The 24,889-nt window shown below is 38.5% G+C and overlaps 1 protein-coding gene across 6 annotated transcripts in view; it reads right to left on the minus strand.

Moving 5' to 3' along the window:
- Positions 1-1,763: 1,763 nt before the first annotated feature.
- The window catches only part of LOC134205734 (forkhead box protein K2-like), a 32,085-nt gene continuing 8,959 nt past the window's right edge, over positions 1,764-24,889 (minus strand). For 5 of the 6 annotated variants that reach the window (XM_062681294.1, XM_062681292.1, XM_062681295.1 and 2 more), the window contains 4 exons: positions 9,602-10,782; positions 4,251-4,973; positions 3,868-4,190; positions 1,764-2,940 (listed from right to left, as the gene is read on the minus strand). In XM_062681294.1, the coding sequence (XP_062537278.1) occupies positions 2,783-2,940; positions 3,868-4,190; positions 4,251-4,973; positions 9,602-10,662 (2,265 nt within the window). In that variant the 5' untranslated portion in view covers positions 10,663-10,782 and the 3' untranslated portion in view covers positions 1,764-2,782. Of the gene's footprint in view, positions 2,941-3,179; positions 3,228-3,867; positions 4,191-4,250; positions 4,974-9,601; positions 10,783-24,889 lie in introns of those variants that run through there. The other variant, XM_062681298.1, reaches the window with a different exon arrangement.

A 24,889-nucleotide genomic window follows, 5' to 3' on the forward strand; every position in this document is an offset into this window, starting at 1 on the left:
TTTTCGAATCATTCAAAGTCTTTCTGAATAATTCTGATTATTTCGAAATCATCCACTGTAAGAAACGACGGCATGAAAAGAATGATTTATAATAAATCAACTGAACAAAATCGAGTTTAAGGCAGTTTCAAACCAAGGGAAAATTTGGTCGGCCCAAAGGCTAGATCTAAGGTCCCCACGTGCTTCAAGGCTAGTTCACACATCAGGAACTTGTCTGCAAATTTCGCTCCCATATGTGTGGACGATATTTATGGGAAAACCAATTGACAAGATTCCCGAAGTGTGAGGCTACGTTTAGCGTCATTAAAAAGGAATTGATTAGATTGGTACTTTGACTATTGTTTGTTATTTTCAAAAGTACAGAATTGGACAAGTTTTTGACATTGGTGAATAACAATACCTTAATGCATGTCTAAGAGTAGATTAAAATAAAATTTCAAAATTTCTAATTTTTTTTATATTGAAAGATGCGTAATTTTTTATTCCTTCGTGTTTTTGTCTGCTTCCCATTGAAGAGTAAATTATTTGTAATAGAAATAGAAAGTTATGGTGGTGAATTTTTCACTCTAAAACAGGCTTGTAAAATGTCATCTGCATGTCATTTGACTAATTTGATCATAACTTTCTTTAGAAGCAAAATTTCTTCCATAATTTTGAATGTACTCATAACGCTTGAGTAGGGTTATATTTTTGTCCAAGGGTACATTGCTCTAAGTATAACATCAAAGGCTCGAGAGTGAAAATTCTCCAAAATGTCACGTGTCATTTGACATAATGTCATTTGAATGACATTTTGCCTCCTACGCCCCAGATTACATATTTACAGCAAAGTCTCGTTAGACAAAGTTGTAGGCCCATTTAACCGCTATAAGTTCGTCATACAACATGAATTGATAGCTACCTTCTGAAACAAGTTCTGGGAAAATTATACAAACGAATGCAAATGACATTTTACAACACTGCTCTAAAATATTTCTAATTTCTTACAAGGAAAATGAAAATTAAGCCCAAACATTTTGAAATTTCCACAGCTCTTGAATTTTATCACAAGGTTTTTTGACACGTCCCGTTTGCAAGCGCGTTTGTCCCGTTTTTTCACCGAAATGATCTGGTCAGCCTATATATTGACAATAATGTATATGTCTTTTGGAAATAACATTAAAATTTAATTTCTTTTTTCTTTTCTTTTACGCATTATTTAATAATGCGAAAAAGAAAAGAGAAAAATACTTGAAAGGGAAACGCAATGAAAGAAACGGCCATATGAAGAAGAGAAAATTGGTAGAAGAGAATGGCAAACTCTTAAAAATACAACAAAAAAAAAATAAAATGATAAGCTAAGCTTGAATACCGCGAAATTGTAAACCGCGAAATAATATATACCGCGAAACGGAATACCGCCAAATTGTATAAACCGCGAAACAGATTACCGCCAAATGATACAGACCGCGAAATGATTTATCGCGGAATGTTTTACCGCGAAATGTCGGACAACCATCCTGTATACGTAGAATGCGTGGTTGCCGACGTGCAGATGTGGACCGAGTTGAATGACAACGATTTTTATGCACTGCAGATACTTTCGTATGAAAAATAAATAATATTCATAGAATCATTAGAAAATTAAAGAATAGATCCGAAAATCGCTTGTAATTATCGTTATTTGCAGGTTTTACACATCTTAACTCTGGACAGGTACGGGGTGCGGCGATACCATAGGGCTTTGGGATTGTTTAGCGGAAAAGATTATTTGCTGCAACACATTTTCACGAACCCAACAGTTTTAATAACAATCAAAAATGATCCGATGCATGTGTGAGTGAATTGGCATGTTTGTTTATGTGAGTTGTGTATTTGTGGGTCTGCTGTCTGTGAGTTTTGCTTGTACCTCCTGTATGTTCTTTTTTTTCTAGTGCTTCTCCGGTTTTGTTCGTTTATTACTTGATGGTTTCATGCTGGCTTTTGAATAGGACTCTTCCTCAGTAATCGCCCCGTTTCTAGAGACGTGTTAGAGACTTTCGGTCCAAAAATTGAACATCAATCAATAATATATATAAAGCCATCAATTCCATTGAGTTCCTGAAGTAGATTTCGTTTGTCTCGTTTGATTCCTTAATGAAGAGGTTGTGCACGGCGAAAGTCGCCTGATTGCAATAACTTTTAAGAAATTAACAAACGAATAATAGTAGGATGCTTAAATGAATCGACAGCTTTGCATAACTAATTTTGTCATTCCCTGATAGGGGCCGATGCAAACACAATGCGCAGAGAGAATGAACCGGAAGGGGAACGCCTCGGGCTTATTTAGCTAAAAACGACTATGACGACATCGACATTTTACAACAAGCACTTCTACTAAATAGAATAATTTCTAATACAGAAATTATTCTTTTTTTGTATAAATTTTATTAGTCACATAAAAATTGATACAAAACAAGAATTATTTTCTGCATTAGATAAACTTTTTAGAATCTAGGCTGCTTACAACAACAACTTCATGCTTTCATTCTATTTTTTGCTTTGCATCTCATGTCATCTGAGTTGTGTTGTATTCCCAGTTCATGCTTATCAACATTTATATATTAAAATACGAACACAATAGCGGTTTTGTTCGTATTTTGATTTTACCTATATTTTTAATATAATGTGTATTGGTAGTAGCACTAATTGTGTACATATATGATCAATAAAAGTTGTTTCCCTCTTCACCATGCTGTGTGGCTTGCAAGCGGAAATGGGTGGCGGAACGTGTCTCACTGCAGGTGCAATTGTGTCTGCTCGTTTACAGGCCCGATCCAGCTTCAGCCGCCGCCTGGGCAGCTGATGTTTTGGAAGCTGCTGCTACAGTTGATTCAATGAGCTGTGGTGGTTGTTGCTGTTTGAAAAATTTACCAATAGATTCCGGATGAGCTCGTTTGGTGGGTTGTTTTGTAAGAAAATCTGAAAAAAATATAACCATTGAAATATGCTTTATCCACGTTCATCCTTAGTAAACTGTTTATCTTGAACGTGCATATGTACTTTTTGTTTAGACCTAATGAAACAATTTTGTGCAGAATGAAACAATTGGAATTATATGAATAGGATTAAAATAGGAAAAAATGTGAAAAAGAGAGATAAAACATACCTGGCGATGGAGACGATGAAAATAAATGCTATTTTAGATCTCTAGAAACGACGAGTACTCAACAAAAAGCAAACTTAAACCATCGAATAGATGCTATGTTCTGGATAGGGCGAAAAAGAAATATAGGAAATGTTAATTTTGATAGGAACTGAAAATACAGACGCCTAATATAGAAGAGAAGCAGAAATAGGCACTATTAGAAATTTTCTGCCACGTTTCGCAGTCTACGTTAAAAATTTGTAGCAACGTTTTTGTAACATCGATACAAAACCGACGTATAAGAAATACCGAAATCCATAATAAGCTTTAATGTACGAGCTTATTACTTGATCAATTTTACCTTGATATAAAACGACATATAATGCATTATCCCAGTGAAAATCAGATGTATATGGACTTTGACGTCAAGCTTCTCTAACCATTGGCGTAAACAGGGCTCTAGATATTGAGGCTAGTTACGCCAAGGGATATCATATAGCTCGTTATCTAAAACGTTATCTGTTGAGTTGGCATTTATATGCAGTGTGCGCAAACTAAAAAATGTTCGACCAACATTGACTTAACCCTTCGATTATTCGAACACCCACCAAGGTCCGCCAACGGCGGCAAGAATGTTGTTCGACCTATCACATGCGAAAGTCCAAAATCCAAGAAAAATTATGGAAGCTTGTGCTACAAGCGTTGAAACTGTTAACCGCACCCTTTGAATCAATTCATCCAGCCCTAAACTATCCGCTTACCTTCCTGCCCGGGATGGCCTGCCACGCTGGTGCCAGTGCTGCTGTGAACGTATGCGTTGGCCGCCACCTGTCCCGGCGAACCCGGCGCCGACTGGAGCAGCATGTCATTCAATGGCGAACCTTCCCGGCTTTCCGGATCCATCGGGGTCGGTGATACCGGAGCCGACTTCGGCATACCGTACGGCGTCCGGAAACACTGGCTTCCCCGCTGGCGCCTCTTGCGGTAGCTTTGATCCACCAGCTTCAGCTCACTGTTGGGATCGATACGCCAGAAACTTCCCTTGCCCGGTTCGTCCTGCAAGCGGGGCACCTTGATGAAGTAACTAAGGAAACAAGGGGTCATTAATTTTTGTGAAAAAAAAACAAGGATATTGATCACTTACCGGTTCAAGCTCAGATTGTGCCGTATGGAGTTTTGCCAGCCCTTGTTCGCTCCGTTTCGGTAGTACGGATAGTTCTTTGAGATAAAAGAGTAGATTCCGGACAGCGTCAGCTGCTTCTCGGGGGAGGCCGAAATCGATTGCACAATCAGTTGGGCGTAACTGTAAGGAGGTTTTTCGTTCTCAAGCGACTGCGATGTGGCCGGCGGCTGGAAGTCGTTAAAGCTGTGGCTGCCGACTGCGCTCCCGCTACTGCTTGACGCTAAGTGGCCACTTGAACCACTAATATCGTGACTGAGTATTCCGCCCACCGATCCAATATGGCCGGATGTATATACGGAGAAATCGTGATAACCTTGGCGGGGACTGGTAGGACAACTATTGGCGGCACTGATCGTGCCCGTCGGCGATGGGTACGGACTCTTGCCATTGTCCCGGATGCGCCCACTCAGATCCATGTGCTCCATCGACGAAGAGCTGGGCGGTTCGGGCGGTATGGAGATCTTGAGCGGGGCGTACATGCTTGTACTACTCGTGGACGTAGAGGCAGGATGCATATCGTTGTGGCTGGATGGACCATTGCCTGAGACTTGCATTGTACTGCTGCTGGCAGCGTACGGCCCGCAACTGGTGTCCAGCAGGTCACGTGATCCATCGGAGTTATTTTTGTGGTACAAGTTTTCGAATTGGATTTTTATATTTGTACTTGGAAAACGTATGTTGCAGCTGGAAAGAGAAATGTTTGTACAAATTTAATGTTTGAGAGTTTCGCTTTTGACCTTATGAAAATTGAAATTGAATTTATTTTTATAGATTCGATCACACTTTTGCAAGCCACCCTCCCCCTCTAAGTATTACGTTATTTATGTGTGCTCCCACATTGAAGATAAATGAATCTATAACCTCACAGTTGATACGAACTTGCTGAGTATGCGCAGAACATATGATGACCATATTTTCAAAGAATTAAATTAAACCTCAAATAACTCTTCTTTATTTTATAATTTTTGAGATCGAAATTCGAAATGGATTGCCAAACGATAGTATGATCCAACACATTTGAAAAAACTCTACAAAATGTGTTAGTCCTCTTACTACACGAAAACAATGCTAGTGGAGGACCATCGCACACTTGCAGTCTTTTAAAAAGAAAAGTACTGTTGGGAAAACCATCCATTGTTTAAGGCACAAAAATCGAAGGACTGTGGTTGGCCAGACATGCAGCCTGAATGTTGAACAATAATCCGGTAAAAATAGTTTTTTTTAAACCATCCGACTGAAACAAAAAGGCGAGGGTGCGCAGCGATCAGTTTAAAGATTTGCAGACCCCCCGTAGCCTACTTACGACTCCGTACTCAGACAATTCCGGCCTTAGTTTATAAACAATTCTCTACTCGTTCAGTAGCCTCTAGGTTGCGAAGGCCGACGGAGGTCCTTCGTAGCTTAGTTGGTCAAAGCACCAGTCTAGCGTACTGTAGGGTCATGGGTTCGAGTCCCATCGAAGGGAAAGTGGTTACCTCCAATACATTTTCCAAATCAATATCCAGGGTTGTTACGGAGATCCTAAAATATTTTCCGCGCCAAATCCGCGCCGACTAAAATCAAATCCGCGCCATTTCCGCGCGACGTGAAATCCATTCCGCGCCAAATCCGCGCGATCCAGATCTAAATTCTAAGCAAATACACGTTAAATGTCAATTTTTGTATAACAATTTATTAAACGTCTTCTCTTCAAGATCTTTTCTTACAATATTACTGATTTCAAATATGATTTTAAACTGCAACATATGTTTGTATCGAAATGCTAATAGGACTAATAAAACCGCAATAAGTATTACAACCCTACTAAATGTCCTTATTCACCACTAGAAGTACTGAATCTAAGGGAACAAGAACTAAACAGTCAAAATTATTTGCATAAGCACCGCTATTTGGATTAGATTATGGCTTTGGCATGTTTTGTTCCGTTATTGTCAGGGTTTTTTTGTTAATAGAACTTTAAAAAATTCAGCACAAGGTACGTTGATATACAAATGAATGTTGGCCAGATTTGATCATAATTGATTAAAGATAAACGTGGCAAATATTTAAAAAATCTGTCAAAACCGCAATTTCTTTTGAAGTAATTAATTATGCAGCTTTGTAGTAGTTATTGACAAGACAAACTTGCGTAGATATTAAGAAATTAGACAATGAAGCTAAGTTTTTTAAACAAAATTTCTGTAAAACAAATATTTGAATTCATATCAAGAAACAAATAATACAAAATCTAAAATAGTTGCTCAAGCTCCGTTTATTTTTTTAGTTAGAATCAAGCGTAAATTCCTTCAAAGATTCCAGAGAAATATTTTTAGAAATTTCAGAAGATATTTCTTTGGAAATACGGCAGAATAATATGCGTAAACTCCAACAGAAATTAATCCGTCATTTCTCCTTCAATTCTTGTAACAAGCTTTTTTTAAAGTTCATGCAGAAATTTGTTTGACCATTCTTACTGGAATTTATCTTTCGTGCGCAGATTCATCCCAGAAATTTCTGCGGGTCATCCTCCGGAAATTTTCATAGAAATGTTTGCTGAAATCCAACTGCCATTGAATCTGCTGATGTACAGAAGTCGCTCCAAATTACCTGTGGGAATTCCTCCGAGTATTCTTACAAAAATTCCCTGGGAAATTATTTTGTAATTCATTTAAGAATTTTATCATGACTTCAAGTAAACTCTCCTCAAATAACCTGCGGAAAATCTTCAGAGCTTACTTGCAGAAATCCTTCATGAATTCCTGCGGAAATCGCTTCAAAAATTCTTGCTAAAATTGATTGGTGACTTCCTGCGGAAAAACTCCCGGTTCTATTATTGAAAAATTATTAAAGAAATTTCTGTGATCATCGCTATAACTCTTTTGTAAATTCAAGGCGGCATTCTTTTCGATTTTCATTCCTGAGGTCACCGCTCCAGGAAATTCCTCCAAAAATGTATTTATAATTTTTCGGGTTTTTAATGCTGCAGAAATCCTTTTTACGCTGTGGAAATTTATTTGCAAGGAATTTATACAAGGATCACCATAGGGTCCTTGTGGAAAATTCTTTAGGAATTTTCTTTGTTTTCTGTTGGTAATCCTGTAAAATCGGAGTTAACCGAAAACATCATAAAAAACCCAGATTAATCAACCTAGCGGTGATGGCGCCTTTCTCGCGTAAAAAGGTAATAAATGTAGCCTTTACGCTTACACCTCGATGATGTACAAGAAAGGCAAAACAGTTACACCGTCTAATGTTATGATAGAAAATTTACACTAGTAAACGACAGATGGCGCTGCCAAAAGTTTCTCGAATTTCCTATGTTCGAATTTTGACTTTCGGACAATTTCATGGTACTATGAAACTGAACGAAGAGCATACTTACGCCTAAATGCGTGCAACACGAGCATCTTTATAGTACGATGAAACTCTTAATGGGAGCAAGCCACGGATAAACTTCATAAATATTCATAGATGCAAGGCATTTTCATAACACATTATTGTTCTATGTGACTATGTCTCATCATTATTTTAATATTATCTATTTTTGCAATTTGCAATTATTATGAAATTCAATAGTGATCAACAGCGTTTTAGTCTCTGTCGGATGCAACTTGTTGCAAGAAAATCGGTTAAGAGTTTCTATGTGAAAATTTGGCTAATGTTTTTATGGCATTTTGTGCACACACACACGCACACACATACACACACACACACGCACACACGGACAGACAGACATTTGTTCAGCTCATCGAGCTGAGTCGAATGGTATATAGCACTATGGGTCTCTGGGACTTCTATCAAAAGTTCGAATTTGGAGTGAAATGATAGCCTTTCGGTACAACTTTGTTGTACGAGAAAGGCAAAACCCGCCAGAAATAACTTTTGAGAATCATTTTCTAATTTTTGATCGACTTTCTGCGGAAGAACTTATTAAAATGAGGCATCTGCATTAAATTACAGAACATTTTTATGTTTTCAATTGTTGTATAAACCCTTATTCGTTCTAGATGAATGTTATAAAGGAAATATAAAATGTTCCAATATTATGAAAGAATTCTTGACTACTTTTGAAGAATGATATAATATATCATGCTGAGTGGTTCATCGTAAAAGAAACAACCAATTAGAAACTGACAAACATTTTGGAATTACAAAGAAATTGACAAGATGAAAATGGGTGTTCATGTCCTTCAATAGACAACATGGTTTGTGTGCGTCGTGTTTCAGAATGGATTAAAATGACAACAAGTGGCGTATCTCTCCTCACAACATTTGTTTTAATAATGCTTGAGAGTATAATACATGCCATTAAATAAGGACTTGTACATATCCGAAAAATAATGTTAAATAACCTTGAAACGTAAATTTTTTTTCAACAACATTGTAAAAGAAAATAAAGCCCATCGCCATAGATAGGCATCAAACTAATTTTCAAATAAACTTCCTTAGATTTAGCATTTTATTTATTAAATTTCCACCTAAAACTAAATCCGCGCCAAATCCGCGCGAAACCCTAAAATCGTTATGTAAATCCGCGCCAAATCCGCGAAAACCGCGAAATCCGCGAAAATCGCGAAATCCGCGTAGTCGTAACAACCCTGAATATCTTCCACATAACGTACATACCGTGGATAATCAAAATTCGGACACACTCAAACTTCGGACGCTTGAATTCGTATGGGAAATTTTCTGAAATATTTCATTGAAATGTTTCGTAAAGCTGGAACGGAAGGACTAATAGTTTTTGCTTGTTTTAGTATAGTTACATTTTAAGACATGCTAAAACAATGCGACGAAGTGTTTAAAAGACAGTCTGAGCTGTGCAGTTAGAATTGTTTTCAATAATTCTTCCCGGTACTGTGTAATCAGGTGTCCGAAGTTTGAATCTTTGTGTCCGAAATATGAATCCAACCCCGCCGGTGTCCGAGGTTTGAATCAAACAGAAGCCGGACATTTTCATAAATTGCAAACATTCTTTGCAATATTCTGCACGTATTAAATACGTAGTTTAAAGATGAATAATGTACTCAGTGATTGCAATGGTGATTTAAATGGTGTGATTCAAAATGCGAGTTAACAGGATGATTGTATATCAGAAAGTGCTTAAGCGCCCGAAGTTTGAGTTTGCACGGTATTAACATATGAGTTTTCAAAACATTGTAAATTAACGTCCAAGTCGGGTGGTTTAATCCCCGGAAATAGGCAATTAACTTTGATTGAACCGAATTCTCTACTGCCGCTCCATACAATGTTGTAAAACCTCCGCGTATCATATGGAAGTTTGTCGTTCAAAAAATTTAAGAAATTAGCTTCGGCTAATGATTCCAACTTACACTCTTGGCAGCAAATACGGCTCGGCACCTTTCCGGTGGAAAATGTTATCCACAAACACCCCATTTTTACTCAAGCAGGATAAATAAAACTCGCCATCGGTGTGATCGTGGTGCAGCAGCAGGTGCTTCCGCGACACGAAGCTGTTCCGTCCGACGTGGAAATCCACCTGCGCCCGCGACGAGTTCCGCCCGATTTCGATCAAATCCTCCGAGATAAGCAGAATGTTGTCCTTGCTGATCAACCGAGCGATAAAGTTACTCTGATTGATGTTGGCCAACGAGATCGGCGGCGGGGGCTGAGATGCGGGTGTGATGCGAGAACTTAGCGAATCGGTCGTACCCGAAACGGTTGGAGATTGGGAGGGAGAAAGCGACCGCGACGGCGGACTTGGCGAACGTTTCAGCTGGAATGGCAGCTGTTGACTAACGTGCTGATGTATGATGAGTTGTTTGCGGAGCTGGTTCTGCTGCTGTTGCTGATAGAGCGCTTCGATAATACTTTGCTCCTGCTCTTCGATCGATTCCCCACCAGGGCCCTGGTGGACCACGATCTTCCTTCGAGGATCTTCGTGATCTTCGTCCTCGCTCGGATAGCCAGATCCATTCTCATGGTTTGAATTATCCATCCGCATCCTTTTGCCCTTGGCGTTTTGCTGCTGTTCCTGGTGCAGTCGGTTCTGGTGAGCTTGCTGACAGAGCGCTTCTATTACGCTCTGCTCCTGTTGCTCCATGGTCGGTTGAGTTTCCACCTGCTGGTGTTCAATGACCACATTCACCGGTTGGTTCGGATCGCTGACCGGATCATACTCGATGATTTGCTGCGGGTGGTGGTGATGCGTGCTGTAGTCTAACCCGGCGGTGGGCACCGAATGATCCACCGGAAGGGTTTCGACCATTTTTAACGTGCCCTTGGGAGGGCCATGCAATTGGCTGTGGGCCGCCTGATGGTGAAGGTAGACCTGGATCTGGGATTGCTGTGGCGGCAATGAGGACGACGACTGGATCGTCTCATGTTTGATCACGTGCTGCGGGATGTGGTGAAAATTGTTGTTGTCGGTCATTGTAGAGTAGTCGCTAGGTGCTACTGAGGCCGAGCATTAGCGAAACGGTTGAACTCGGGTGTATGTACAATTGAACGATGATTCAGACGACAACCGATGGAGGCAGCTCTGGATCAAAATCTAGAGATAAAAAGTAGAGAAAAGAACATTAGTGGGATATCGCATTAGAATAATTAAATTCAAAATTATTAATAGAGTATTTTCTTGAAACCCATTTCCCAGAATCTCATACCCACAATACTAAGATTCTCTCAAAGCTTCTTTCAGTGAATATGCAGGCAGTTCATCTATTAAGTTTCAATGAACTCAAAACAGCTCCACAATTGAGATTGATAATATGCGTAGGGCATTTATTTGTTTGTTAGTTTATTAGAAGCACTTTACACCACCAGGAGTGCATTCGTATCAGAGAGTATGTATATGTAGGGTAAACCCGATTGATATAGGGTGAGATGAACTTTTTAAAAATCGACTTTTCTTCATAACCATACGGTACATTGAAACTCTACTTAGTTGGCCTTAGCTTAGCTTAGCTTAGACTGACTGTACATATCAATGGTTGCTACTCCGTGATTGATCAGAGCTGGTGCAAATTGCACTTCGATCCAAGTGAATAGAGGTTGGGGTTTACCATCTATTCTCGAAGTGCACGTTTCAGCAGCTCGCACATGTTGATCAATAACGGCGCCGGCCAAGTCCTTACAGTCAGTTGGGAGAGGAAGGGAAAGCAGTGTGCGGTAACTGTTGCTACTAGAGACCGAGAATACCTCTGCATCTCCACAATTACCACGGGAAAGGAAGTTAGTTGGGTAGGGTAATCAGAAACATAGATCGGGATGCACCATGGAAAGGATGTGACCTATGCAACTTCTATTCTACTAATTATTTCAGATATTTTGAATATTAGCATTTCCTTACCTTGTTTAATTGTTCATCCTTCGCGAGGATAAACAATCAATCGCTCAAAGTGAGCGATTGTGTATTTGAGTTTTGAGTCGAGCACCCGCAATATAATTTCTTCTACGCGAGAAAAGTAGAAAAAGAGCGGGCATAAAATTTAAATTAAGGAGTAAATCACGGTTGTTTAGCCACATTTATAATTATCGGAAAGCCAATATCAATCAGCAACCATTATTGAATTTCAACTTGAGGTTAAATACAAGAATGCACAGCCAGACATATTTTGACAATTTACGTTTTTTATGTTTATTTTACATGTTTATATGTTGTTGTGTATGGATTATGAGTTTTTATTTAGTTATTTGACATTTATATCCTTCATGGATTCCATTAATGCATTAGTAGTTAATTGTACAAAACCAACATTTATTGCCGTTAACATAAAAGTAGACGTGCGCTTGAACAAAAACCAAACAAAAGCAATAGAAAGTTTCTAATCGCTAAATGTGTAGCAATGACTAAGATAAGCTCTTTTAGTAGAATGGCTTCACCTGTCATAAGACGAGTCCAGTACCACTCCATTCAACTCCACCGCGCTGCAATTTCCACAGATACAAATACCGCACAGGCAAAGTCGTCCTCAGCGTTTTGCACTTGTCTCGACTTCGAGTCAAGCAAGAGATACCGAGGTAGTCCCCAACTCCCCACAGCTGAATCTGAAACACGCATCCGTGAAGACTACAACGCGGTGGAACCAAACGGAATAGCATCAAACTCGTCTTATCACGGTCCTGAAAAAATCTAAATTGAACTATCTATGGTTGCAATTTATGTAAAATTACTCCATAGTAGACATATGTATGAATCCCAAAATGTTTATGTTTCTAAGTTAATCTCTTGCTAGCCGGCTGTCGGAAGAGTATGTACTTATATCTATTGTATTTTCTGTTTGTTCTTAAGATGTGCATGAAATTACCAAGATTACTTGTCCATAATTTTCTGATCAGTAATCAAAACCATCCGGGTCATCACACACGTGAATAATATTACTATCGCAACGAAGAAGGTAGAATGAAAAAAAAAATCAAATTACTATCAAGCAGCTGACGTATTTTTGCGATTTTCCGCTTATGCTACGTGTTTTAGATTAGAAATTTAGCTAAATTATATGTCAGGAATACGTCGCAAGAGACTTACGATTGTGAGGTTTTATTTTATTGAATAAAATCTACCGAATCTACCAGAATACTACTAAATACAGGGCTGGTAGCGATCAATGCTGCTCAAAATAGTGACTTTAGTAACCAAAGTTGGCGAAAAAAGAGACCAAATAGTGACCTTCATTCGCAAAAAAAGTGACCAAATAGTGACTTTCAGTTCGTGACAAGAGAAACTCAAGGTCTCAATGTACGATTTAAATCAAGGCAAAATCTTGCATGATTCGAATTATCCAAGAATTATCCTTAGATTTTTTTGTATTTTCGCCTTGATTGATTTTTCGATAAATGAGTGTAACGAAGCAATTTTGCATGACAAACTCAAGCTCTTTTAAAATTGCAAACGAGTTTACTCGCGCGTGAAAACTTTATGAATAAGATATAGAATAATTTAACCAGTACCACTTGTTGATGTAGAAAAAGTGTTCAAAAATTACTTGTTTATGAAGTTAATAACTATAGGCAGTGAGTAAAAAGTTGTTAGACAGAACTATTTTTTAATTTAAACAACAATTTTCCAGCATGTTCTACACTGCTGTGGGGAAACATGTTTTTCCAACAACCTCTGTATGTGGAAATGCGGCTGAATGTAAATAATTGCTAAGTATCGAATTATTTCGACTCACAAAGCTTATAAATCTAAAAAAGATCTAACTGCTGGTTTAAAAAACATTTAAAAATTGAAAAAAATATTGCTGTTCAGAAAATAAGACTGTTTATAACAATTCTGTATGGAACTTACCAAAACCTATATAAAAACTGGGAATATGCGAAATTAATAGACTCTTATACAAAAAATGTAAGCTCACAAACAAATATTGTAAGAAAAGCTTGCAAAATGTTAAGGTCTCATACAATATTTGTTTAAGAATCTAGCATTTTTGCATATACTAGCTCTTATACAGGTTTTGGTAGGTTCTTATACAGAATTGTTGGTTGGGTGTAGTAACAAATTCAAATATTTTTTTTTTTTAGTTTAAAGGCTCGATGTCAGATACAGAGATAAACTTTTGAAGCTCCTCTTAAATAAATCAGGGGTTTCTTATACTTTATCTAAGAATTTTAGTGAACAATATTTTTTAAATGAGAGTCTTAAATACGTTAAATTTTGCATCGGGATTGCATGATTTCACAATTAACCATAGCACAAATTCGTGCCGGAGGCCAAAGAATCATTTTTAAACCTAAATAATTTGTTTAGGCTTTCAAAATTCTTTAAAAACAAGTTTCTTAGGAATGTCGAACCATTGTATAAATTTAAAATTTAAAAATATTTCAAAATTTCACATTTTCAATGAAAATTTCAAAGCTTATGCAATTTTAAATGTACAAACTATCATCAGAATGTATTTTGCGTAATCCTCAAGTACTGATAGTTTGATCATTTCAGCAGTTCCTCGCTCACCATTTGTTTCATTTGAAACACCAGGAAGTTCATGTAGAATGAATTATTGGCAGTGACTGGTTTTCTACCCGCCGCTGTCAGCATCATGGCGCTATCGTATATGCGCAGGTATCCGCTACTACACTTACAAAATACTTTTTCGATTAAGGTAGGGGAAGTGTTCCGTTTTCCATCTCACTGAACATATATTCATCTCATCGCAAAACAGAGAAATACAACACCAATCTTGTCGCTTCTTTTTGCTCACATGCGTGCTCACTGCTGAAAAAATCACAAAAATATCAAACAAATCAAACTCCTTTTCATTGCTTTGTTTTTGATGTGATGGAAATGGGAGCTATGAGATGAAATGCCGAACCGTTCCCCTATTTAATTTCGAGAAAATCAACTTTAGATGCCTTTCACCATACTGATTGTTAAGAGAGTTAACTCCAAGTGTGCCGCTGTAAGCACGCTCAAAGTAGGTGATTCATTGAAAAGATTTTATCTGAAGAGTTTAATTGATTATGGAGATTATTGTTTGAAAAAACATTTTTCACAAATGTTAGGAAATCAGAAAGGTCTGCAGTTAGGCACTCGAATATGTTTGGATTCTCGATCACATTCTGCTCACCCCACAGTATAAACATTCATAAATAGTGACATAGAATCCGTCCATTAAATTATTATTGATATAATCGAGTTAAAAGGCTGGCCAAGTTTTTTAAAGATAGGAGCACCGTCTTCAAACAGTGGTCGTACATACTGAACTCTTAACACCTAGACAACGGACAGGGACAGGATAACACCCAGTGGACCGGTGGAGAATTTTACGATCACGAAAAGTTTCCTCCTTACGAGGTGGGAATCGAACACTCGCTCCATAGCCCATGCGTCTAGACGATTGACGTCGCTAACCGCCGTGTGAAAGCACGAAGAAGTTAAGAGCAACTTTCGGGCTAACAAGCTGTAGGAGTTATTTTTTCATACATCATACATTTTTTCTGTTTATTGTAAAACAAGTTTATCAATAAGTACACAAAGCGGTACAATATTTGAAATTTCTTTCCCATGCTAGTTGGAGTACCTCACAAAACTTGGATTTAGAACCCCAACTTTTAATTTTGATCGAAATAGTTGAAAATAGTGACTTTTTACGAGAAAAAGTGACTTTAGTGACTTGAGCTCGAAAAAAGAGACTTTTTAGTGGCCTACCCGAAAAAAGTGACAAAGTCACTAAAAAGTGACCCGCTACCAGGCCTCTAAATACAAATTGATTGTGAGAAAATCAAATTACTATCAAGCAGCTGACGTATTTTTGCGATTTTCCGCTTATGCTACGTGTTTTAGATTAGAAATTTAGCTAAATTATATGTCAGGAATACGTCGCAAGAGACTTACGATTGTGAGGTTTTATTTTATTGAATAAAATCTACCGAATCTACCAGAATACTACTAAATACAAATTGATTGTGAGAACACTGAAAATGCAACAAAACACACCAAATATCGAACATCTCCACCTTCTCCCACCATTCATATATGGATTTACTAGAATATGGAAAAATACTTCCTTTTGTATTCCGCGATATGAAATTTCACTATTGTTAGCTTCTATTGCACTACTTGTCACTAAAACATGAATGTATTTTTAACAAGGCACCAGCCGAAACTATGAAAAACCGCCGATTGTCCCCGAACTGAGAAAAAAAACACGGGAGTGAAAACTTGAACGTCATTTTTCGCCAGAAACTCTACTTAGTTGGCATTGTACAAAAATACATATGAGAGAGTTAGTTCTGAAAATGGGTTGTGAGAGTTTGGCTACGTGCCTGGTGCTGGGAATTTGGTTTCATCAGTACCCGCTAAGTAGTAAACACTTAGCAGGAAGAGCAGAGAGAGAGAGAGAGAGAGAGAGAGAGAGAGAGAGAGAGAGAGAGAGAGAGAGAGAGAGAGAGAGAGAGAGAGAGAGAGAGAGAGAGAGAGAGAGAGAGAGAGAGAGAGAGAGAGAGAGAGAGAGAGAGAGAGAGAGAGAGAGAGAGAGAGAGAGAGAGAGAGAGAGAGAGAGAGAGAGAGAGAGAGAGAGAGAGAGAGAGAGAGAGAGAGAGAGAGAGAGAGAGAGAGAGAGAGGGGAGAGAGAGAGGAGAGAGAGAGAGAGAGAGAGAGAGAGAGAGAGAGAGAGAGAGAGAGAGAGAGAGAGAGAGAGAGAGAGAGAGAGAGAGAGAGAGAGAGAGAGAGAGAGAGAGAGAGAGAGAGAGAGAGAGAGAGAGAGAGAGAGAGAGAGAGGAGAGAGAGAGAGAGAGAGAGAGAGAGAGAGAGAGAGAGAGAGAGAGAGAGAGAGAGAGAGAGAGAGAGAGAGAGAGAGAGAGAGAGAGAGAGAGAGAGAGAGAGAGAGAGAGAGAGAGAGAGAGAGAGAGAGAGAGAGAGAGAGAGAGAGAGAGAGAGAGAGAGAGAGAGAGAGAGAGAGAGAGAGAGAGAGAGAGAGAGAATTTTTAACGGAGCAATTCCTCGAAATTCTTAGTGTGGGACCTCCCAAATTCTTGGAGGAGTCTTGAATCCTCAGAGCTTCTAGAAAAAGATAGCTGATGGTGGAGTTCCCAGAATTTCATAAGCATAGCATAGCATAGTTACGGTGTATATCGTAGATTGGAAACTAGTGATACTCATATTTCTCATATTTTTTTTTTGAAACCCCTATCCAGATTGCTATCAGAAATCAAGGTGGGTGTGGTCCTTGATTTTAATCTTAGGGGCGACGAAATCCAGAATTGCTCTATGGGAAATGATGACAAATCTCATCAAGGGTTTTTTACGCGATTACCACTTAAATTTTCTTGGATTTTTTGGTATTTTTTTTTTGGTGAGGTTAACTCATTATATCATTAATGCTGAGGGTCTCATTAAGCTAAAATCAAGCCGTATAAGCCGTAAATCAACCTTAGTATATTCTCAAATTTACCGGTTCAAAGTGTTTAAGATTCCAGCTTTTAACAGACGATTCCATCGAGGACTACATCCGTAATCAATCGTTTGACTAATTTCCGAAAGGTTCTTTTCCGCCAATAACTGATACAGGTGTCAGAACGTCGGCTCAGGGAGCTTCTTCACTGACTTTTTTTTATCATTTACCTGATGAAAAAGAAAGTGAAAAATATGAAGGAACATGAAATACAAATGAAAAGAAGAATGGAACAAGTTTCTGGGAGAAGAAGTCCTAGATGAGGACTTCAATTAGATTCTGCAGTATTACGGCAGGAATGAATTCAGTTCTTGTCGAATGAACTTTTTTGACAGTTCGGTAGTACTATCCACTGACTCCGAAGACTCCGACAAGCTTCGCGTTCGTGATTGGTTGGCTGCTGTCTTGAACTTGAATTTTACCACCTAAGTTTCGACCATAATGATTCTTAGAGTAAACTAATATTGCGGTAATACCAAAACGATTTTTTTGGCAAACAAAGATTTTTAAATACAATTATTTACGATAGACAATAGACTATACGAACCTTGAAAACACAACCCATCGGCCGAAACGTGAGGCAAGTAAAAAAAACAACGTCTTGATTCTTCAGACATAGAAAGTCAACTTCCGAGTAAATCTACTTGACTTTAAATGAAATTCAACTTTGGAGAGAATTGGTAGAAGGTAGGAATAGCGATTGGACCAAGTCGTATCAAGAACCAACCAAAAACCAATTCCGGACCTATTCTGATCAAGATATATCAATTCCTAGAGTGGGTTTATCGGTAGTTTGGTGGCATTGGTTGACTTGGTTAGGCCAATAAATTTTAACAACTTCCGATACATATTATCCAGTCGAAAGCACCCTACCAAGTCCAATAGTTCTTTCAAACCACCGACCTGCGATTCCGAAGGTCATTCGTTCCATTCTCCTACTTTGCAATCGCTAGAACTGGGAATGAACTTCCTCCATACCGTTTCCATTTAGCATTAGCATTGTTACGGTGTAATTCTAAGATTGAACACTAGTGATACTCATGTTTTACTTTTGAGATCCATATCTAGAATGCTATCAGACATCAAGAAGGGGAGTGGTCCTTGATTCCAGTCTTAAACAAAAATAACAAAAGCATGAGGATTACTACTCCTGGCCACGCCCATCTTCACCGTAACTAGGGAGAGGAAGGAAGTGTTGATGTGGTACTTACTTAACGAGAGGCCACCGACTTAACGACACCCTCATAAATACCACGGAGTTGGATAATGAGGAACTGAACTGGAAGCTGAACTGGTCATAATGGAGTAGTAACTACGGACAGTCAATCAAGCTCAAGCTCTTTAAGCAATTCGTTGACATTTTTAGAAGAGGTTTTTAGCAATTCTGAACTTTTTAATTCAATCCACCACGCAAATTTTTTTTTATTTTAACAATATCCTAGCTCATATCCTGCTATTTTATTCGAACATGCATGTAAAGGGCACCCAATAACGGTTTCGCAAAGGGCGCTGAGAGTCCACGCTTCGGGTCTGTATAGACCGTAAAATATTAGTTTACTCGTAGAGATCTGAAAGCCTTAACTCCAAGAAATTATTGGAAGACCTGAAACGAACCTGGCAATAACATAATTAATTTAGACCGTTACAAATATTTATTAAACTTTTTGTCCTACTGGTCTCCGAAATGTCAAGGGGGGAGGATAATAAAAAATAAATATTAAAACTAAAAAAAATTAAAAACTCCTCAGATTTGTTAGAAAATGTTTTGAAAATCCTCAAAATTATCCAAATTTTATTTTGTTGCCCCCTCAAAACATTATTTTTTGGCAAAAAAATCCGAGGGGGGGGGGAGACAAAATAGATATTAAATATTTGTATCGGCCTAATTAATTTCATTTGGGTCTTTGGATTGCTATGTATCATATTGAAAAGATTATTTATTTATTACCAGACGAAGGCCGGAGTGGCCTGAGCTGTACATAAAAGTCTAATATTGGACGGAATTCAAAGATCAATTAAATTAAAAACGATAAATCATAACAGAAATTCACTTTGCATCCTAACAACAGATTGACATAAAAAGAGGTTTAAGTGTACATGTTCTTTCAAAGGCGCAGCCGAAATTTTTCAAATGTATAAGGGTTTGAACGGAATTATTCTTCTAACAAATTGGGAGAGGAGGATGAACTCCCAAAACTACCCCCAGGCTATGGCACTTAAGGACACTCCTGACGGAATCAGGCGGCGCTCAACTGTCATTTTTGTTGATTAAGCTTTGCTGCGTCACAGCATGCGTGAAATAATAAAAATGATAGTTGTGCGTTGCTTCCGTATCGAGTGGTGTGCCCCCGAAAACGCGAGCACTTTGAAACTTGGATTCCGTAAGGAGTGACTTTAAATTATTTCAACGGCGCGCCCAAAACTCACCGGCGGCGCGGTCAAAAAATTGTAGCGGCGAGTCGGTTAAAAGTGATAGCGGCGGCGCATAAAAATCGGCGTGGCGCGGTGGCGCACAGCTCTACTCTCTACTTCTAACTTTTCATTTCTCGCTTTTCACTTCTTACTTCTCAACCTAACTTCTCTCTCTTACTTCTTACGTCTCACTTTTTAACTTATCACTTCTCACTTGTCAGTCTTCACTGCTCACTTTTCACTTCTCTCTCTCTCTCTTTTACTTCTCATTCGTCACTTCTTGCTTTTTATTTCTCGCTTTTCCCTACTCACTTCTTTCTCCTCACTCATAACTTTTAGCGTCTCACTTCTCACATCACTCTTCTTATTTCTCACTTTTCACACTTTCATTCTTCACTTTTCACTTATTATTTTTCTCTCTCTCTCTTACTTCCCACTTCTCATGTCTCACTTCTTACTCTTCACTTCTTGCTTTTTATTTCTCGCTTTTTAGTACTCACTTGTTTCTTCTCACTTCTCAAACACTCTTCTCATTTCCCACTTCTCACACTTTTACTTCTCACTTTTAATTTTTCATTTCTCACTCTTCACTTCTTTTCATTTCTAGCTTTTCACTTCTCAACCTAATTTCTCCCTCTCACATGTCACTTCACACGGCTCATTATTACATATCACTTCTCACTCTTCACTTCTTACTTCTTATTTCTCGTTGTGCATTTCTTACTTACCTATTTTCACTCCTCACTTACCACTTCATACTTCTCATTTCTCACTTACCATTTCTAACGCCTAATTTCTCACTCCTCACTTTTCACTTTTTATTTTTCATTATTTATTTTTTACTTTTCTCTTCTCACTTCTCACGTCCTATTTCTTATTTCTTTTATACAGATACTGTATTAAAATAATACAAAACTGTAAGATTTCTTTACAATGGTTGTATTAAAATCTTCCGAAATTGTATATATACCAAAATTGTATACAGTTTCTGTAAGGTTCTAATACAGAACTGTAATAAAATCCGCCATCCGCTGGTTGGGTATGCGAATATAACTGGGATTGATCCGGTTTTATCGCCGACCTTCTGTGCAGCGCAAGGTAGATAAGGTGTCGTACACCTAATCGTAATTATGAGCATGAGCATGATGACCGAGCATTTCGTAGTTGCTTCTCCGTGATTGACCAGAACAATCGCAATTGCACAGGAAACCAATGGATGGAAGCATAGGATTTGCTCTCTAACCTCATTGTGCACAGTCCGAGAGCTCTAGTATTTCAAATGGTCGATAACGACGCTGGTCACGTCCGCGCAGTCTATCGGTGACGGGAAGGAATTGATAATGCAAGCCGAGAACACCTCCGCACTCGCCACGGATTCATGCGGAATTTCATTGGAATCTGGGGGTTAGGTTCTATGGAAGAGGTTCATCTTGATTAACGGGTTGCCAATGGGCATATTCTAATTGGATGCCGAAACAAGCTTTTCTTTTCGTTCATTTCGAACTTACTAACAGTTACCTGCTAGAACTAATCAAGTTTTAGCTATAGGATAGAAGATGAAAACGGTATAAGAGGACATTTCCAGTTTAAGAGATTGCTAGAACATAAGAAATATGTGAACAGAGGAGGAATGTAACGGGCCTGGGACGACCTCCTGCGTATGAGACAGAAGTGGCAGCCATATGACCACCTAGTACATTTTTTAACTTTATTAATATGCACCAAGCCCGTTGTACCCATAATCGTAATTATAAATCTACAATTTTCTACATAAAAGCTGAAGCAAAATTTCTAAGAAATAAAATAAAGAATTTTAAGACATTGGCGTAACTATCCCTGATGCATAGGGGGGTGGGGGTTTGTGGTCTATAGCCCCTTCATCTGTTTTCTCTGTTTTAAGCTTCTTTTCAAAAATTCTCGAACATTTTACCACCTCATTGAGTTATTCAAGTCCAACCACCAGTCAATTGCAGATCAATCACACTCATCAATATTCTCTTTTCTCAAGCACGTGCTTTCTGTTGTAGCCCACAGTATCGAAGTGTGTTTGTTTACCAGCCGATGATTGCTACAAATTGATAGCGTTTGGCTATTGCGTCTAAGTGTAGTAGCGCTCGCCTTTTCCCGCATACTCAAAGGACAATATGTGACGGATCGCCGTCAGGTTTCCACCGATAGGCAGTGGATATTTTTGCATATTTCATAAATATTCTATCTATCTCAAATAAAACAAAAAATGCAATCCTGTAGTGATTCCGATGGAAATCCTCCAAGCATACCGAAAGGAAACCTCCAGGGATTCTGAAGGCAATCCACCAGGAATTCCGACAGGGATGTTCCAGGGATTTCAATGAAAATCTTCTAACTATCTTCCATCGTCCAGGAATTCTGATGGAAATGTTGCAGGGATTCCGACGGGAGGGATCAAGGTATTCGGACGGGACTGTTCCAGATAATCCGACGGAAATGTTTCAGGGATTTCAATAAGAATCTGCTAGAGATTCCGAATGGAATTCTCCAGGAATTCTGACGGAAATATTGCAAGAATTCCGACGGGAATGTTCCAGAAAATCCATCGGAAATCCTTTAGGAATTCCAAAGTGAATGTTCCAGGCATTTCATAGGCAATGTCCGGGATCCGGAAGCAAATTGTCGAGGGACTCCGAATTAACCCTCCAGGGATTCCGTAAAGAATCCTCCAGGGATGTTGAAACAAATCGTTGAGGGATTCCAAAGCAAATCTTCTAGCGATTCTGAAGCAAATCATCGAAGGATTTTGAAGCAAATCGTTGAGAAATTCCGAAGCAAATCTTCGAGGGATTTTGAAGCAAATCATCAAAGGATTTTGAAGCAAACCGTTGAATGATTCCGAAACAATTCGTCGAAGGATTTCAAAGCAAATCAATGAGTGATTCTGAAGCAAATCCATGGATTATGAAGGGTATCCTCCACAGATTCCCAAGGATTCTTTCTAAAATTACGTAACGTTAAATTTGGTGATTTTTGACCCTCACCCTCCCCTCGTAACACTTTTTGTTAGAAAGATTTGATTTTTTTGTATGGATCGTAACACTCTATCTACAGCGTTACGTCATTTGTGAAAGGCCCCTCAACGCAAATATACCGAAAAGAATCCAGTATGAATTCTTCTGGATTCCGGTTGGAATACTTCGATGATTCTGAAAGAAATTCCTTAGAGATTCAAATGAGAATTCTTCTCGGATTCTGATGGAAATTTCTCTCGGATTCTGATGAGAATCCTTCTCGTATGCTGATGGGAATTGTGGAGATTATCATGCTGCTAGGCAAGCGGAAGTCTGCTGATAAACTGTCCCTCCTGTCCGAGATGGTTGCCATATGTTTTTGACTGATGGTGAAGTACCACGATTGCTTTGATTGATACTTTGGTGTCTCTCCGTCGTTGTTCATCAAGCTTACTTTGATGCTTTCAATTCAATTAGATTTTCATAATCAACGCCAAGTGCAATTTCACTGCCACAGAAATCTTTCTAAGAAATGAGAAACAAGCTCATTTGTCTTCCACTCATTTTATATGATAAGGTGAATATGGGAGATAACTCTTGTCTTCAAACTTTTTCAGTAATTCATTATGCTCTATGTTTAAAATTGATATCACTGCTAACTAACTTTCCAAATCCTAAGGGGGCTAATTTTTTTTTCTAGGGAGGGCTAAGCCCCCCCGGGCTTATTGTCAACTAAAGGCAAATCCTCATCCTATTTTAGCTAACGAATACCTTCCCAATATCCGAGTTACGGTGAAGATGGGCAAGCCCAGGAGTAGTAATCCTCATGGTTTTATGATTTTCTCCTAGATTGAAATCAAGGATCACACCCACCTTGTTTTCTGACAGTAATCTGAATGGAGATTTCAGAAGAAAAACATGAGTATCACTAGAGTCCAATCTACGAAGTACACCGTAACTATGCTATGCTAAAAAAATAAAGAGATTTATAAGCACGACCATCATAGGTAAGTAGGTAGGATCAATTTTATAATTCAACGGACTGTCGAAGTGTTTACCTAAACCAAATTTCATACGATAATTGAAAAGTTATACAAAATGTGTTTAAATCTGGACTGCTTGTTTTGCAAATGCCTGCATGAACATTGACATGTTTACGTCAAATTTGACAAATTTATCCAAAAATTAAATTTAAGAAAATTCAAAAACCGTGATTTTTGCGAGAGCTTTATAACAATTATGATTTTGCAACAATATAATTTATGTTCAACTTACTCGAAACTTAATGCGATGGTAAAACAAAATTCTATTCACAAACAATAAGCTCACTACGCCTAACAAAATATCGGATTACAAACTATGGATATGCGACTGGCAGAGGCACGGAACAGGTATCGTTCAACATTGATAAAAATAGAATCAATATTGTTGTTGCCGAAAATAATTTTCCAGGACTGTTTGCGTCTGACCGAGATAATGAGTACAAGCCGGTCAGATGCCTATTGCGGGATGTGTAGCGCTGCAGTCGATAGCTATGTATATATGATTATGTTCTGCCGTCTAGAGTACTCGAAAGCACACAAATAACACTACGCTCACGAACGAGGGTCGAGTTTTACGTTCGCTGTTAGTGAAATGATTGGCTCCGTGCAACCGACCGGCCAAGCAAGCAAGCGCAAAATTTATAGTACTCACATCATATCACATGAAATGAAGAATGAAACGAACTGCTCTGGCAGCATCTACTGTGACCTGATAACGAGTTATACCTACTATTATACACAACTGCACTGTTGCTCGAGGGTAGGGAACCTGAACAATACGCAGGACTGGTAACGACCTCACCGTTTTTTTTATTGCCAGGGCGAGAAAAATATCGCAAACCAATGAGAAAGGTGTTGGAAGCTGAGAGTTTTACTATGTGGACTGCAACCGTTAGAAAATTGAATCACAACATATAAAGCTTTTCACCGTGCTTTGATTGGAGACTACTGCTTTCATCGGTGGGATTCTAGTACATATGATTTCCGACTATCTGATAAACTATAGAAAATGACTTTCTTAGAGGTGCATGTTAAGCATACTAACAAGTACCTTGCTACCAGCCCTGGTCAAACTATACAAATAGGAAAGAAGATGTTATTAAACAAACACATCGCCGTTGTTCTGGTTGCAAATGGAAATAAGAGCTCCTATTCAATGACGCAAGAATTTTGATGAACTTTTACTTTTGTTTTGCTCAACTTGTTTTGTTTCAAGTCATAGGAAGTTTATTTCTTTTATTTATTCTCTGTACTTAATATTTTTTCTCTACACCTGATCCAAAAATAGTTTGTATGCTGCCAACTTTTGTGGCCCAAAATAAATTCTA

The sequence above is a fragment of the Armigeres subalbatus genome, chromosome 1, assembly GCF_024139115.2.
Source record: "Armigeres subalbatus isolate Guangzhou_Male chromosome 1, GZ_Asu_2, whole genome shotgun sequence".
Classification (NCBI taxonomy): Eukaryota; Metazoa; Arthropoda; class Insecta; order Diptera; family Culicidae; genus Armigeres; species Armigeres subalbatus.